The sequence below is a fragment of the Parus major genome, chromosome 1A (assembly GCF_001522545.3).
Source record: "Parus major isolate Abel chromosome 1A, Parus_major1.1, whole genome shotgun sequence".
In the NCBI taxonomy this organism is placed as follows: Eukaryota; Metazoa; Chordata; class Aves; order Passeriformes; family Paridae; genus Parus; species Parus major.
This window is the reverse complement of record NC_031773.1, coordinates 15993973-16010772: the sequence shown is the minus strand read 5'-3', so window position 1 is coordinate 16010772 and position 16800 is coordinate 15993973. Positions and strand designations below refer to the sequence as shown.

Below are 16800 nucleotides of genomic sequence, written 5' to 3'. Positions count from 1 at the left end.
AGGAAGGAAGGAAGGAAGGAAGGAAGGAAGGAAGGAAGGAAGGAAGGAAGGAAGGAAGGAAGGAAGGAAGGAAGGAAGGAAGGAAGGGAAACCTTGCTATGAAGAGCAATGAGTAAAATATTTTACACTCTATTTTTATCAGTACATAAAGACAAAAAAATAAAAATAAAATAAAAATAAAAAATGCCTTCCAACAGTGCAATGGTTGAATGCATTTATGTAATATAAACAACATTATTCTTTGCTTTTTCTACACAGTCCTCTCTGGTCATGCTTTACATCCAGAATGTCCCAATGGAAGAAAGCAAACGACACTGGTCACTTCAGAGACAACTGAAGTAATAAAACACAACTTAACTCTGAACCACTTTTCATGACTGTCAGAGTTATCACGTTAATTGTTAAATAGGATTTTCTACAAATATACAACATATAAAAACTGTTAAATATATAACTTTAGGCTTTTCAAAATACATTTAATGATCTCTTTCAAACAAGTGTTACTTTTGTTTTCTCTTTAATTTGCTTTCTGGTGCTAAATGGTGTATCAGATGAGACATAGGCCACAGATGACCAAACATGCTCTTTGCAAATACTGTATTATCCAACTTTAACTATCAAAAATGGAACTGTAGAAGAGGCATGTTTAACTGGTTAAAACGGAAAATGATTTTAGTACGAGAAAGTCAATCTAAGTACAGAGGAATAAAGGTGCCGCGTAGACAGTTTGTGTTCTTTTTGTCCAAGTTTTTCAAACAGGTCATTTTCTCTCAGTGCTCCATTATGTTCTCTTGAACATGGCATTTCAAGAGCAGGTCTCTGAGTTAGTTTTTACTTCAGCTTTCCATAAAGACTTCTGCTGGACAACATTTCAGCTTTGTGAAAGCTGGAATCATGTCTTTGTAGAGACCTCCTTCAATTTAATGACATAACTCTCTTAAGAGTAAGATTGTGTCCACTTTAAAATAGATTTTGCTCTTTGGTCTATTGTAAATACTGAAAGTATAAGAAAATAAAAGCAATTCAGACAGTTTAGGGCACAAGAAGAGTTTCTCTTTTGCACCTCAGTGTCCTCCCATAGGCAAAACAGTCTTCTCTAAGGCTGATTGGGATGATACTCTTCATTGTAGCAGACTCTTCGGATTGAAACATGTAGGTAACAGCAAGTCCAGCAGTGGTGTATAACGCAGATGAAACGTTAACCATGAACTTTTTTGTATTGCTAATGCCCAAGCATATCTCTTTTCTATATTCCTTAGTCCAGTGATCCTTAGAATGGTAGAACAAACTTTAGCTCATAATGCAGAGGAATTATGCTGTCATTCATGAGATACAGAGAAACAGACAGTTGAGTTGATGACATATAACAGATGATGATCAACAGCAGTGAAACTTGACTAAGTTAAGTAGCTCACAGAGAGCCTAAACCACTCCTACGAGGATTCTGTGTTGCTGCATTTGTCAGGAGACCTGTAAATCAATAAGAACAAATGAGTCAGTGTTTTAATTTACAATTCTGCTTATTCTTGATGTCCGTTATCATAAAATGCACAATATTGAGATCTTTCAAGGAGACAGTTAATGAATTAGAAGATATTTATTTTCCACAGCATTTTCCCTGAGAAAAAACATGAAAAAGCTTATTTTTGTAACAAAGATGTTACACTTTAATAATTATTTCTAATAAATGATAGCTTACAATAACTTCAATGCTATCTAATTTCTACTAAGCTTCATGCACATTCTCATAAAAATCACAAAATGTTCTTTTACACACATTAAAATTACAAATAACAATGTCAAATATATATGGTGATTAAGATTACTTTTACTTTTTATGTTTAGAATGTAATGAAAAATGGACTTGAAAGCCATGACCATATATTAAAAATGCAAAGACATTTGTACTGGAGGCTTTTCTGAAGTTAAATTTCCAAAGAGCACTAGAGTGTGCCTAATTTAATCAATACTGCCCTCTAGTGATGCTATTACAAGTTCAAATTAATGTAAATAATGGCTATTAATAGTCAATTTAATCAGAAAATTGTTTTAGTTACGCACCAGAAAAAAAACCAATGAGACAAAAAACAACAAAAAAACCTAAAAAAACACAAGATAGCAAAAATGGGCAAAGTACTGCCCAATGAACCTGTTGCAAAGAAAATTGAATGGAAGCAGTATTTTGAAAGAGAAGCTGAACCAAAGTTCACACTGTTAAAGAAATCAAAAGTACTGAAAGACAGCACAAACACAAATGAGAAAATAATGACTTATTTATACAACAAAGAGCCAGCTATTCATGCTTACGCAAAATATGAGTTTATAAATGGTTTAAAAATTCCACAGATTCTGTATACAACAAAATGTTGTGGGGTGTATTAAGCAAGCATGATTGTTACAAATTGCTGTTTGAATTTTCAAACACCATCTCCTGCTTTGGCATTGTTCTGTCTCCAAGTAGTCAGAACTGTTATTACTGATGGAAATACCATGCAAAACTCCATAAAATACTGAAGAGCGAATGTAAAAGAGCAAAACAAATAAGAAAATCCAATTCAATTGGTTTAAGCCATATATTAAATATTGCATTTTAACCTAATCTTCAGAGCAGTATATGAAAGAAAAATCTGCCTCCAAATCAATTTAGTGACAGCTTGAAACATATGGATCTCTATATATATGCATGTAGAAAGAAAGAAAAAGAGAGAGAGAGAGGCAGATAGACAGATGAATACTTTCCTTACAAGGCATAAAGTGTATGTCATAGATTTCTGCTTTTGTCCTCTCACCTTTTCCAGGAAAAAACACCCCAGAAATCTTGCAAACAGCCTTTCCTTTTCGGACTAGTGATCAGATCTCCAAACCACATGGCCTCAGACAGGCTGAAGGCAAAAAACCTCGTTGATTATTGTGATATATTCCCCTTCTTAAATATACTTTCAGCAAGAGAAATAATGTTTTGCTTCTATTAATTGCCCTCTTTCCCCTTTAAACCCTTTCTTGACCTTCCTGCTCTGCCCCCTATTTTTTCTTCCCTTTAGAAAAGAACACAACTTTTAAGGTAGTAATATTTTTTAGGTTGCAAGACACAAAGCAAACAATTTATGGTTTATTAGGCCTGAAAGTAAACTATTATGTGTTAAGAATTAGCTTGACATAGCTCCATCTTTCCTTTATTATGCCATAATGGCCCTCAGCTAAAAGCAACAGCGTAAACTGCTGATGGACTGCATGTTCAGTGTTTTCATAGTGTACTTCTCTACCATATTGGTCCCAGGAAGAAGAGAGAATTCAGGTACATATATTCAGAGATAACCTGCTGCTTTGTCATTTTGTGGGGATAAAAGCTCCTGTCCTTCCTTGCTATCCCTGTCTCCACCCTGAACACCCCTGCTGCATGAATATGGTATTAACACTTTAAAAGAAGACAAGAAGAGGGGAGAAAATTATGCAGTTTAAAAATGTTGAGGAAGGGCATAGAGCAGGCTGGAAATAAAGTCATGTCAGGAAGAGAAACATATTAGAGAATGGAGGTGAATTTACAACTTTGGACAATGACAGGAGAAAATGAAATTAAATGAAAGGGGGAAAACCCCATAGGTTAGCCAGTGATGTATAAACATCTCTTATTCATGAAGTCATGAAAAAGAAGTAAGATAGGTAATAAGAATAACAGATATAAAGGAGAGAGAAAATAAGGGAGAGCACGATGAGTCCAGAGAAGAGGAAGAGAATGCACACCTACCCTCCCACCTCCTGTTTTTTCCCTTTCGTTCCTCATTACAGGTAAATTAATCACTCCCCAGAAAAACAGAGATCAAATAAGAGAAAAGAGGGACTCCTAAAAAAAATAAAAAGGACTCGTTTACTATTTATAGTTCAATCCATATAATAGAATCATATAATCAGTTAGGTTGAAATATACTTTTAAGACCATCAAGTCCATCCCAGCACTGTCAAGTCCACCACTGAACCATGTCCATGAGGACCACATATGTACATCTTTTAAATACTTCCAGGGATGGTGATTCAATCACTTCTCTGAGTAGCCTCTTCCAAGGCTTGACAACCCTTTTAAGTGAAAAAAATTTGACTAATATCCAACATAAACCTCCCCTGATATAACTTGAGGGTGATATTAGTCATTCTGTCACCTGTTTCTTGGGAAAACAGACTGACCCCCTTCTGGCTACAACCTCCTCTCAGAGTGATAAGGTGATAAGGTGTCTCCTGACCCTCCTTTACTCTAGGCTAAACAACTAAGCTCCCTCAGCCACTCCTCAAAAATTTTGTGCTCCAGACCCTTTCCAACCCTGTTGCCCTTCTCTGGACACGCTCCTTTACTTGAATGTCTTTCTTGTATGTGAGAGGCCCAAAACTGAATACAGGATTTGAGGTGTGGACTCACCTGTACTGAGTACAGGGGGAAAATCACTGAACATACTAATGTGGATACAAGTCAGGATTCCACCAGCTTTTCTGGCTGCCTGGGCATAGCTGGCTCATGTTCATCTACTGTTGACCAGCACTCTCAGGTCCTTTTCTGCTGGGTCATTTTCCATCCATTCTTCCCCAGCCCTGTAGCACTGCCTGGGGTTGTTGTGACCCAAGTGCAGGACTCACTACTACACCTTGTAGAACCTCCTATACTTGTCCTCAGCCCACCAATCCAGCCTGTCCAGAGCCCTCTGCAGAGTCATTCTACCCTCCAGCAGATAAACATTTCCATCCAACTTGGTGTCATTTATGAACTGACTGAGGGTGCACTCAATGCTCTTGTCCAGATCCTGGATTAAGACATTAACCAGAACTGGCCGCAGTACTGAGCCCTGGGGAACACCACTAGTGGCTGTCTGCTAGCCAGATTTAATTCTATTCTCCACCACTTTCTGGGATCGGCCATCCAGTATTTTTTTTATCCAGTGAAGGGTGCACCTATCAAAGCAGCCAGTTTTGCTGTGGAAAACAGTGTCAAAGGCTTTACTAAAGTTCAGGTAGACAACATCTGCTGCCTTTCCCTCATTTACTGAGTAGGCAGCCTTGGCATTAGACAAGGTTGGTCCAGCAGGTCAATGCCTTTCATATACCCATGCTGGCTGGGTCTGATCCCCTGTGCATGTGCCACAGGATGACACTCAAGATGGTCTGCTCCACGACCAGACTGAAAGGCCTGTAATCTACCCCATGGAAGCCCAGGGTGGCAGCTCTGCTCATCTCCCTCTTTACTTCTCTAAGAATTGAAAACATTAATTGAACCACATGACAATTACTGCTTGCCTAACAGGCAAGTTTAAAGTAAAACAGTGCTCTTGATGGCTGTTTGGCAGCAATTTTTAGAATATTAATTAGCTCATCAGATTGCAGTCATAACTGTAAATTAAATAACTACTAACATAAAACTGCTTCAAATCCTGGGAAATGTGTTTTAGCATTGTTTTGGTTCTTTTTTCCCTTCACATAGGAAATTTGTAGCAGCATAAAATTAAAGAAAGGCTGCATAACTATCACATAGAACATTTTTTTCTGTTCATACACAGATCTCATATAATTTCTAGGTACCCATGCACATGTGTGTTTGTCACTGACTTCAGTGAAGTCAGAATATCTTCCCAGCACTTCAGACAGCAGGTTCTGCTTCCTTTGGAAGGAGGCAAATATTTGGGCTGTAAGTTTGAGTTTCCTCAAATTTGAGGTACTGAGCAGGCATCTAGTACCTGAGGTTAAAATAGTACTGTATGTTTTCTCATTGTTTACATAGTGGAAGTCCAAGCCCCTGCGTTCCACAGGAATCTGCTCAAGAGGAAAACAAATTTTCCTGCTCATAACCCAAAACAGAAGAAACAATACAGTTCACATGAAAACACACATCTTACTGTTGTTCTTGGGTGGCGTCAATATGTCCTGAGAGTGTTTGGCTTATTAGAGCAATTATAACACAGTCCACTTAATTTGTCTTACTCTGCAGGGAGTAGGATAAGGGTCAGTCTAGCCCCAACTGTGCCCTAATGGCACATAAAACATGTTATTTCTTCATTTTTATGGTCAAAACAAAGGGAAAAAAGTTATGCAAGTCACCTTGAGAATATATATGATGCTTTGCTGACTTAACACAGGCTTTACACCAAAATAAATCCCCACAAAAACCCCTCTTTCAGTGCAGTATCTAGGATTTAACTGAGTGACAAAAACGTTTGAATTTCTCATCACAACCAGAAAGCTGAGACAGGCTTACTGCAAGTGCCAAATATTTTCAGTTAGGATCAAGTTTCAAGTATGTCTTGACCTTTTACTTTACATGGAATCCACATAAATACCAACAATTCCAGATCAAGCCTGATAAAACTTTAGCAGTTTCATCTGTTTTTCACTTAATGTTTTTAGAATAAAGAGTTCAGCAAAGTTGTGGTTTTTGCTACAGTAGCCAAGTGCTCTTACACGACTACCTATTGCAGCCACATTGGCACTCTGATGACAATTCTACCTATCATGTTTCCAGAGCTTATTTCTGGAAATTTTCTGGACACCTACAAAGTAACTGGTCATTTTAAAGATGTTTCAGTGTTGCCTAAAAGCTGCACTAAATTGTCTATTTTACACTTCCAACTACAGTCTTATGCCTCTGTGAGTCTTAGGATTCTGTAGAGCATCCATCAGTGCAAATAGTTTTCTTTTTATTTGGGTTCTTTTTACACCAAGAAAATTCACAGAGATGGATGCAGGTTGAGCCAGTCTCTGACTCACAAATCTATTCCTAATAGAAACAGTTCCAAACCTTTTACCAACTGACTGCAAGTCAGATAAACAGCATGTCTTTCCCCTCTGCTTCTGTGGCTCTCAGTTCTGGGTCCCTAAACAACTAAGCACATATGATGCAGAGAGAAAGATGTAAAAGCATTAAAATGCCCTAGGAAAACCTTACACTGCCTTGCAAGATACCTCCTGCTTTATGGGAATAAAAATGTAAATTCCTGGTGATGATCCAAGGAGTAGCAATGACCTGTTTCATTCATGAGAACTCCCATAGTCCCTCCTGAAAATTAATTTTGTTTCCCTTCCTTCCTCCCCTTTTCTCCATGCTGTTCATATATGCAAACTGAATTGCTTAGTCTTCAGAAAAAAAAGGACAAGTTAATCTAACTCTAAAGTATCTGCAGCTATTAGGAATAAGAAAAAGAGCACGAAAGCTACCCTACTTAATGCTGTATTCTGTCTCACTGACACAGCCACCGGAAGAACAATTTCAGAGTTCAAACCACAGTACCTGCAGAACTAGAAGTTATAAGACTGAACAAATTTTGTGTCTGTGATTCTGGGTGAATATTTATTGAAAAAGAAATCTAATGTATTAGGTAGTGTATATGTTGGTGTATTTTCCTGCACTGCACTTCAACAAAGTAGCGTTCCTGATTTACAGATAGCAGAGTCCCATTATCAGCCACCTCAAAAAGAACATGCCTTTTCTTTTAACACCCATTGTTTGTTTCTTTTCTCTTCCACTATTCAAATCTGACACAGAAAGAAGTGTTTATTCCAAATCTGAGACCCTTTGTAAAAGATTTTTCTTTCCCAATAACTATTTTAATATCAGTCTGTCTGAAAAAAAACCCAAAAAGTCTCATTTCCCCTTAAATAACACTTCTAGCCCTATCTTCTCAACTTCCCCTGACCATCTGTCAGGACTATCATCATGATCATTAATTTCCTCTTCTATTAAAACCCTTTTTGTCTCATATTACCTTTTTTTAACTTACAAGATTTTGGAATACTCTGGGTCAGATGATACACTCTTCTTCTGAATTGCCTCATATGCAATAAGTGCCTCATAAGCAATAACAGTGAAGGAAGTGGGGCTGTTGTTACAATTAGATAATCCATACAATGACTGAAAATGCTAGAACCACACATTGTAACCCAACTGAAGTACATTTGAACCTGGGTCACATAGGTGACCCTTGTTTCAGAGCTTGGCCTTAAGCATGTGTAATAACTCAAGCTTGCCTTGGGGTATCTGAGCATATGCTAAGGAAAAGCAATGGAGGTGGCAGAATCGTAGACTCATTTAGGTTGGAAAAAGGCCTCTAAGGTAATTGGCTCCAATATTTGAGCATCACCTTGTCAACTAGACTATGACACTAAGTACCACATGCAAGTTTTTTGCGAACACCTCCAGGAATGGCAACTACACGACCTCCCCACTCAAGCTGTTCCAGTGCTTGACAACCCTTCTGTGAAAAATTCCTCCTGACCCCAACCTGAGCCTCACCTGGTGCAGCTTGATGCTGTGTCCTCTCCTGTGACTAGTTGGTTGAGAGGGTGATCCCCACCTTTCTACAGCCTCCTTTCAGGTACTTGTAGAGAGCAATAAGGTCACCCCTGAGCCTCCTTTTCTCGAGGCCAAACATCTGCCTCAGCTGCTCCTTACAAGGAGCTCCTTGTGCTCCAGACCCTTCACCAGCTCTGTGCCTTTCTCTGGACACACTCCAGCACATCATTGTCTTTCTTGCAGTGAAGGGCCCAGAACTGAACACAGGATTCAAGGTATGGCTTCACCAGTGCCAAGTAGAGGAGCCAATCACTGCCCTGGTGCTGCTGATTATATTGATCCAGACCAGGATGATATTGGCCTTCTTGGCCACCTGGGCTCACTGCTGCCTCATGTTCAGCCAGCTGTGGACTCACACCCCAGGTCAACATTGGTCCAGAAGAGAAAGACAGCAGCAAGAATATCTGTCCTCAGTACATTCAAAGCCCTTGGATACAAAGGTGATCAAGGGGTATTTTTTTCTCAAAGTAGCTCTTAAAACTGTTGTGGATAACAAAAGAGCAAATCAGGTCTCATTTTGCCCCCTGTGAAATCCAAAATCAGCTCCTTCAAGCAACATGGGTTGAAAGAGGGAAGGATGAAGAGAATCACACATCTTATGAGGCACAACAATGCAAAGCAATGTGTTTTCATCTCTCACATGCTGGCTAAAATACTAAAAACCTTTAAAATAACTCCAGCTAAAGACCTTGAGTAAGTAACTTGATTTTATCTGATTTCTCTCTGCTGTTTTATATTGGTTAGAAGTGTGCACATATATGAAAGCTAACAGCAGGTAAAACTAAGGAAGATTTGTAACTGGTGTGGAATTGTAAACTTGAAAAATTACTACTTCTCTGTCACCCTTTTACTCTTCAAATAAAAAGCAACTGCAATATTAGCAGATTGAAAGTGTCTCAGAATAGCCATGGGCTTTCCTCACGATACTGAAAAAATAACCTGAGTTATTTTATATTTATATATTTATTTATACTTATATGTATATTTATAACCATTTCTGACACTTTTCTCTAAGGTAGGAGACAGATTCAGATTAAATCACCAATGTATGTATGAATTTATTTTTTGTTTATATGCAATAACTTAATATTTTATTGAATTCTGAATGTTCATGTCTATATACCTACATTCAAAGCATACTCTATAGACTAACAAATCTTAACAAATTTACAAGCTTAATTAAATTAAATCTTCTTGTGAAAAAAAAGTGATTTAAGTATTTCTGTGTGCTTAAAAAAGCTAATAAATACAATTATCTTCTATAAAAAATGCTTTTATTCAAACAATAGAAAAACATTTTGTTATGAGAATGATGTGACTTTTAATTACAAAGTTCAAAAAATAATCTTGTCAATACAGTCTACATTGTGAAAAAAAAGGAAAAAAATCCAAAAAATGGTATCAGCCAGCAATGAAGTCCACACACCAATATAAGAATTATTTTTTCTTTTCTAATTAAAAGGAGAAGATTGTTCAAGGACATCTGGGGTTACTTTCTGATTGACAGGAGGTTGGGCTGATACTCAAGGTTAGTCTCCTACTCAGTAAAAACTGAACTGGTTTACTAAGATTGATTGTGAAAATAGTTGAATAATGCATCAAAAATACAACATGCTTTTAGAGGGAATATTTAGGATATTTCACCCATTAAAAGAGTTAATTCTGACTTTAAAAGCACAAGCTTTAAAGTGGAACTTGAACTGCTAGTGAAAGAACTGCATAGTCAATGTTCACCAGTGAGATACTTTGTCTGCTTTATGTACTCCATTTGACAAATTACTGTTTAAGAAAGCAGTCATGTTTCACATCATTCTAGAAAGCAATGCAGCACTGTAAATGACTTCTGACAAGCAATCTTTATAAATACTTTGTGTATGGGAAATAAATTTTTGTCTTTGGAACTACTCTGCTTAGCCTTTGACTAGGACTTGAGAAGAAAGTAGTAAGTGCCCAAGTTTGGGGAATCAGAGTAGAGGAGGAATATATATATTTGTCAGGTAAGAAGAATGCAGGAGAGTTTTTATTGTCTCAGAGACATGCTTCAAAACAAAAGAAAGAACATAGACAACATTTTTCTGTAGAAATAACACACAGAGATCTACTGAAAGCAGAAAAGCACGTGTGGTCTTCAACACAGCTCACAGGTAGGTAGATATGTAAACAGAAGAAAGTCTATTACTGCTTTTACGTCCTCTGCAAAGGGAAAATCCCCTGAAGGTAAAATTTTCTAAAACACAATTGTTATACAGTTCTCTATTATGCACATGGAAAATAAAATAAGCATATAATAGCATAAATAATTCAGTTTTTTAAACCTCGATCCTATTCACTTACAGTGCAAACCCAAAAAATCCCAGACTAACAGATTGTTACATCCTTGTTAACAGGTTTATAAGATTTAGTTCCTGGCCCTAAAGTCAATTTCCAAAATAAGAAAAATCTTTCCCTAAAACACCTCACCACAGAAAGAGTGAGGTTCTTCAGAAAAATGAAATGGATGTTCTTAAAAAAGTCAACTATCATTTTGTATCAAATTAAAGCCAAGGTTTTCTAGAGATCCTTCAATCCATCATTCTACCATAGACATTCTGAAAGGACGGTGGGAAATGTAGTGATTTAACACAGTTTTTCCTAAAAATTTGAGGAGGAAGAGAATATCTCTTGACAGCATAAGGGGAAAATTTACAGATATAAGGGATTGTGCCTACAGCAGCACATGTTGATTTTCTGTTTAACGGCAATATATCCATAGACCTCACGAATATTCAAATCTTAGTGTTCTTCACTTCAGGAAATATTTATGTTTGTTTTGTGATATATTCTTATAATCCCTGGTAAAATATCCTTTTGCACACCTATGCTCATCCTCCAGTTTAAAGTTGTGCATGACTATGGCAAAGAAGTGGGAAGAAGGATGAGACAGGGAATTTAAGGACCATTATCCCAAACTAGCCAATTAAAACAAATTGAATCCCCTAGAATAATGCATTTAGGCATAGCAGACACCTAAATGCATTATAATGTGCAGCATTCTGATTAACAGTACAAATATATTTGAACTTAATACTGGTTATGGATGAAGTGTCACAGAAACAACCAGTGTTTCAATGACTACTGAGGCAGAGCGCTGTGTGCACTGTGCAGCATATTGGATCGAAATTCTTTGGCAAGATCACCATTACTCTCTCTACCCTGTTTGTGTGCTGTTTTGGCAAGTGGTTCTGTGGTGATCAGATTTCTGCAGTAGTCTGAAAACAAACAACAAAAGAGGAAAAATAAACTGTGGCAAACTTCAAGGAATTTTCTGTAATTTGCAATAAATTTATACAGACAAAAGACAAAACTATAAATGTTCTGTCTAAAGATAAAATTATATAACTTTTGGGGAGCAGGAAAGGAAATAAATCTTATTTTCTTTCAAAGCTATCAGTCTCATGTGCCTCTCCTAGCAGTGGGATGAATCCCCTACCTTCTAAAGCTTTTCCCAACCAGATTTTAGAGATGCCTAATGCAGTGTCTCTTCTATGACAGGCCTTAACACCCTGTTATTACAGTCTCTTTGGGTCAAATTCAGAGGTCATGAAACCTAAATGTAGGTATTATATGTGATGATTGTGATCTCAGTCAGGATCAACAAAATCTAGAGCTATTATGCAATTCTACATAAGGATAGATGCTTAGTGTCTGTTGGACGTGCTTGGGTATCTCTCCTTATCTACAGATGCTACTTAAAAAGCATTTACTCTTGAATATATCTTAGACTCCTGGAACATATAGGCTGCCCTGGACATTTGAGTAAAGGGAACTGAATTCTGCCCTCACTGTCTACTCAAGCTGGAAAGTTCCAAGCAGCTCCTGCTTGTGGCTCAGTGGGCTTCCTTTAGTCATGAGTGACCCACTGCACCTGCACCAGTGCCCAAACCACGTCCTTGTGACTGAGCATTTCATCTGGGTCGAATGATGCAGATGACAGGGAAGAAGAATAAGATAACAATCATGATTAGTCGCTGTGCTTAAGAAAAGTGATCATGGTTCAGTTAGTCAACATCATGAGACAGATCATGAAGCATTTCTGTGGGTCCATCCTTGAGAAAGAAATGTCATTACAGTGATCCCACAGGATCAAGAGGATGGAATCACACAGATAAGTGTCTTATTACACTAAGCACAAGCATTATGAGAGCTGTCAGTTTCTTTCTTAAAAACATTTATCTGACCTTTTTATCTTCCAGGCTTGTTTTCACTTTATAAGAATGACAAATTGTAACATCAAACCCTAAGACTATTTCAAAAGTGACTGAGCTATTTGAGAGATACTTCTGGATTAAATCAGAGTAAAATGCTTGTTCCAATCATAGGTGTGGAATGGAACTTGTTGGTTCATAAAACAGTTACTCAGATGAAATGCAATGAACCTGAGAGGGAAATAAGCTTCAGGAAAAGACAGGATCAAGCTATAGTATTGACAGTGTCATTAGTGAATCCATTTTAGTGGGTCCTGTGCTGGTCATCACAGCACCATTTTGGTGTTCATAATCTAATGCAACAAACCAACTTCAGGAACCACTGACATGAAACTTATTTTTAATATAATATTTTATGCTTTAGGATGTTAGGCCTTTCATTTTGGTAAGATTCTTGCTGCTGAGACTTCACAGATTTCTTTTTCTCATCATAGATTTTCTCAGATTTCAGAAAAATATAGAAGAGATCTGAAAGAGTTCAGCTGCTGGCAGTATCAAGCCCTTGGTTCCTCTGGTATGTCTGGGTTTGTGAGGAGGAGGTTCTCAAGACAGAAGGAAGAGATATCACCATGTTTTAGCAGTTACAAGAAAGTACATCAAAGTTAAGGGGATAGGTCCTAAAATATTAACTATAGTCCAGATGGCCCGTGTGGGTGAAACTTGAGAATGTTTAATGAGAAATCACACAAAACTCAGATGCTATAGAAACAAGAGACAAAACAGAAAAAGAGGAAAATGTATTACTGACTCTGCCAGACATGCTAGGCAACATTTCATAAATATCAGATGGAAGAAGTCATGATCAATCTTTCCCTTGAGGTCAGGAATTACATGCCATATAGAACAGGACTGGTGCACAAATGATACTGTATGTTTTGAGTTTCTGCTGTCAGAAAGATACTTGTATATTCTCCTCATAATACGTATTGGCTTGGGCTAAGAGTTTCTTGGATGCTAGTGTATCAGGGTTAATTAGGAAGGAATAGTTTGTGTTTCTCTAACACTGGCCATTTTTCACTAATTAATCAGAAATGGGGGGTGGGAGAGGGGGGAGGAACTTTTTTTTCCCCCAAGTAGGAGCAGAAATCTGGTCTGTGTAGGAGACAATGTGGGTGCGTTCTACAGATTCTGCAAGATTCACAGGGACCACTGTGGAATGACAATATAGGCAGGAAAGTACTATTGAAAGACAACCTTGCAAGGTAAAAGTACAAAGTTTGTCCCAGAAGTCACATCTGTTTGGAAAGCTTAGCTGAAATTATTTTCTATATACAATTATCTCTGATCACAAAATCTTTTATAACTCCTAGACTCAATAGGCATAAGAACAGTTAAAAATTATTTTGAATATTTTTTCTTAAGAGAAAAAAAGGTACTTCAAAAAGTTGAACTTCCATTTGAAAGTTAAATAATTAATTTTTAATTTTTCATTCCAGAAGTAGTAAAATGCAATAAGATATGCTATTATGACCATGCGATTATATAATATTAATTTTATTACTTAAATTATTAGCATCATTAGTTAGTCAGAATTAACTGGGATGTCTGACTTTGAGTGTTACAGTGTTACTAACTTGTGCTGAAAAGTAGACAAAACTTCAAATAGAAAAATGAAAACTTAATTTGCAAATATTATCTTATTGACCTTTGGACATTTAAAAGCCTAACTTTCAATTTTGTTGGCCAACAAGACTTCCTAGAAAACATGTTTTGAGATGGCAGTACAGTTTTTTCATACATACTGCAACTAGCTTTTTTAGGTGCCTTCATGTCAAATCCTCTAAAAATGTATAACCTGATAAAGATACAATTGTCTTAATCATGTAAATGAAATTAAATCTCTTCTTTGGAAGGACCTATGTCTTTCTACTGATGATGGGGAAGGCTAACAGCAACTCTTTTCTGAAGTCATGTAGCTGGTAAATGCCTCATAAAGAAAAATTAATCTGGATGTCACAAATTATTTCTTTGATATTTTGAAAATCATGTTCCTTGGTTTTATTATGTTTTTGTTGGTTTATTTAAAAAAAAACAAAACAAAAAAACCAACTGCATGCTATGTAACTTCTAAAGATAAGATGACATTTTCATCTTCCTGGCAAAAATTATTTCAAGCTAAGATATTAACAAGAAAACAGGTGCCTTTCTAATTAGTACATTTGATGCTTAGCTTCTTTTCATTACAGCACAGACAGGGAACACTTTGATCTAAATGTTTTAATCAGTTTTAAGTAGCATCAGGCCCCAATAATTTAAAAATTATAATATATATACATATATATGTATATATATAAAAATATATATATATACATATATACATATATTTATATACATTCATACATATATACATATATATGTAAATGTATTTTTAATGTACACCTAAAAGTTGATCAGATCAATACATTCTCTTACATCAGTAGGAACTGAGCATGTAATTGCTATGGATATGCCATAAACCAGTGCCACAAGTGTAATGCAAATGAGAAACACTGTGATAGAACTGAAGTTTCTTTTCAGTTTTGAAAGAAAAAATATTAAAAAATATAAAGAAATAAATTTAAATATCAAAAAATAAATAACAATTCTAAGTTTTAACAAATATGATTAGCTGTTCATCTGGCTATTTGTTGATTTAACACTTGGGACAGAAAAATTTGAAATTATTCCTGAATCTCCTCCCTTTCCTTTTTAAAACTCCATACAAGCACTCCATCTAATTAAACGGTAGGGATCAGAAAGGTTTTCTTTTTTACAATATATGTTATTATATTATATATATATATATATATATATATATATAATTATATAAACTTACTCAGATAAAGTATGCTTAATTAACCAATGGTACTTCTTCTTCATACAGACTTCCAAATTGCAGAACAGCTATATCAATGTGTAATAGAAGACATTTTCACCATGATTTTCTATTTAAAGGTGCACTTGTGTTGATATTTGATTACACTAGTGTTCTTCTATAAATAGCAGAGTATAAATCTGCATATTCCCCCAATAAACTCTGCTCATGGGAATTTTTGTTCAAAATCTGGCATGAGTGTAAGTCAGAGCTTTGACATCTGGAACACTTTGGGCTATCTCCAAATGGAAAAAAACAACCCAACAAACCAATTTGCCAGAGGCCATCTTTCTCAAAGATGGGACAACCAACCTTGGCCAAAACATATAATGTTTTGATGGCATCTTGCCATCAAAATTAATAGAGTGACTTGTGAATTAATGGCGCTATCATTCCAAGCAATGACACTGCTTTGCTGACTTTTGAGATATACAGTCACGTGAGAGGTGACTGTACAGTACACAGTATATAAACAGTATTTGGACTAAATTTATATGAATTATAACTAGACATGATTCAGAAGCTACAGATTCAGACCTTTATTAATGTCAATGAAGAGAGAAATACATTTTAATTTAAAATATCATACATTGTTTGATCAGAAAGTAGCGTCAAGATTCATCAAAAGCTGTCAATTGCCATTTGCTGTACTAATTTGAGATATTCATGTACTTAAATATAAGTACACTTCTTTGTTTTTCAGCAATCCTGCTGGTTCTCCTGAGACCATTATAACTGGCTTATTTCCCAGACATCTCTGTAAAGGATATTTGGCTCATAGAAAATATAACATATAGCGTCCTGAAGTGAAAAGTGTGGCAGAACACTTCTGTCTGTCAAGTTTGTGAGTTCAGGGAAAGAAGGATTCCAATTTCAAGATAGGAAAGGTAAAATGAACTCTTGGCTAAGTCCTTATAGCTTTAAAAAAGACAAGTAAAAGCAAAGCTCTTTGGTCCTTTTGCCAAATTAATATAATTATTTATTTTTGATTAAATCCCTGCTTTTTATTTTCTAAAACATAATTTATGACTGGTCAACTGTAAAAACAAAGACCATAGTTTTCACAATTCATTTCCTACTGCAAATAAGGCACAGAGTCTGATGTAATATCTTAAGCACTGGCTAATGGCCACACTTTATCTTAAACAGTGCTCACAACTACCACCCAGAAACTAAGAAAGTTATTCCGTGAGATGCTGAAGGCAGGATAAGGTGTACATATCTATAACACTTTCTGTCACAGAAAGAGATAAGGGGACTAAGGATATAATTTGTATATCAGTATCTGAAAGCAGTATGGCTGTTAGCACACCAGAGTTATTAAATTTTATAACATCAGAGAAGCACTTAGCTGAATTGTATGAATCTGCAGGTTCTGG

At 36.3% G+C, this 16800-nt stretch overlaps 1 protein-coding gene across 7 annotated transcripts in view; it reads right to left on the bottom strand.

Annotated features, from left to right (window-relative positions):
• Positions 1 to 16800, bottom strand: part of TAFA5 (TAFA chemokine like family member 5) — a 436021-nt gene that overhangs the window by 32039 nt on the left and 387182 nt on the right. For 2 of the 7 annotated variants that reach the window (XM_033514545.1, XM_033514548.1), the window contains one exon: positions 198 to 1470. The exons of 4 other annotated variants lie outside the window; for them this stretch is intronic. Coding sequence is in view for 2 of the 3 variants with exons in the window: in XM_033514548.1 (XP_033370439.1) it covers positions 1462 to 1470 (9 nt within the window). In the remaining variant the exon portion in view is untranslated. Of the gene's footprint in view, positions 1 to 197; positions 1471 to 2789; positions 2883 to 16800 lie in introns of those variants that run through there. One more of the 7 variants, XM_033514549.1, reaches the window with a different exon arrangement.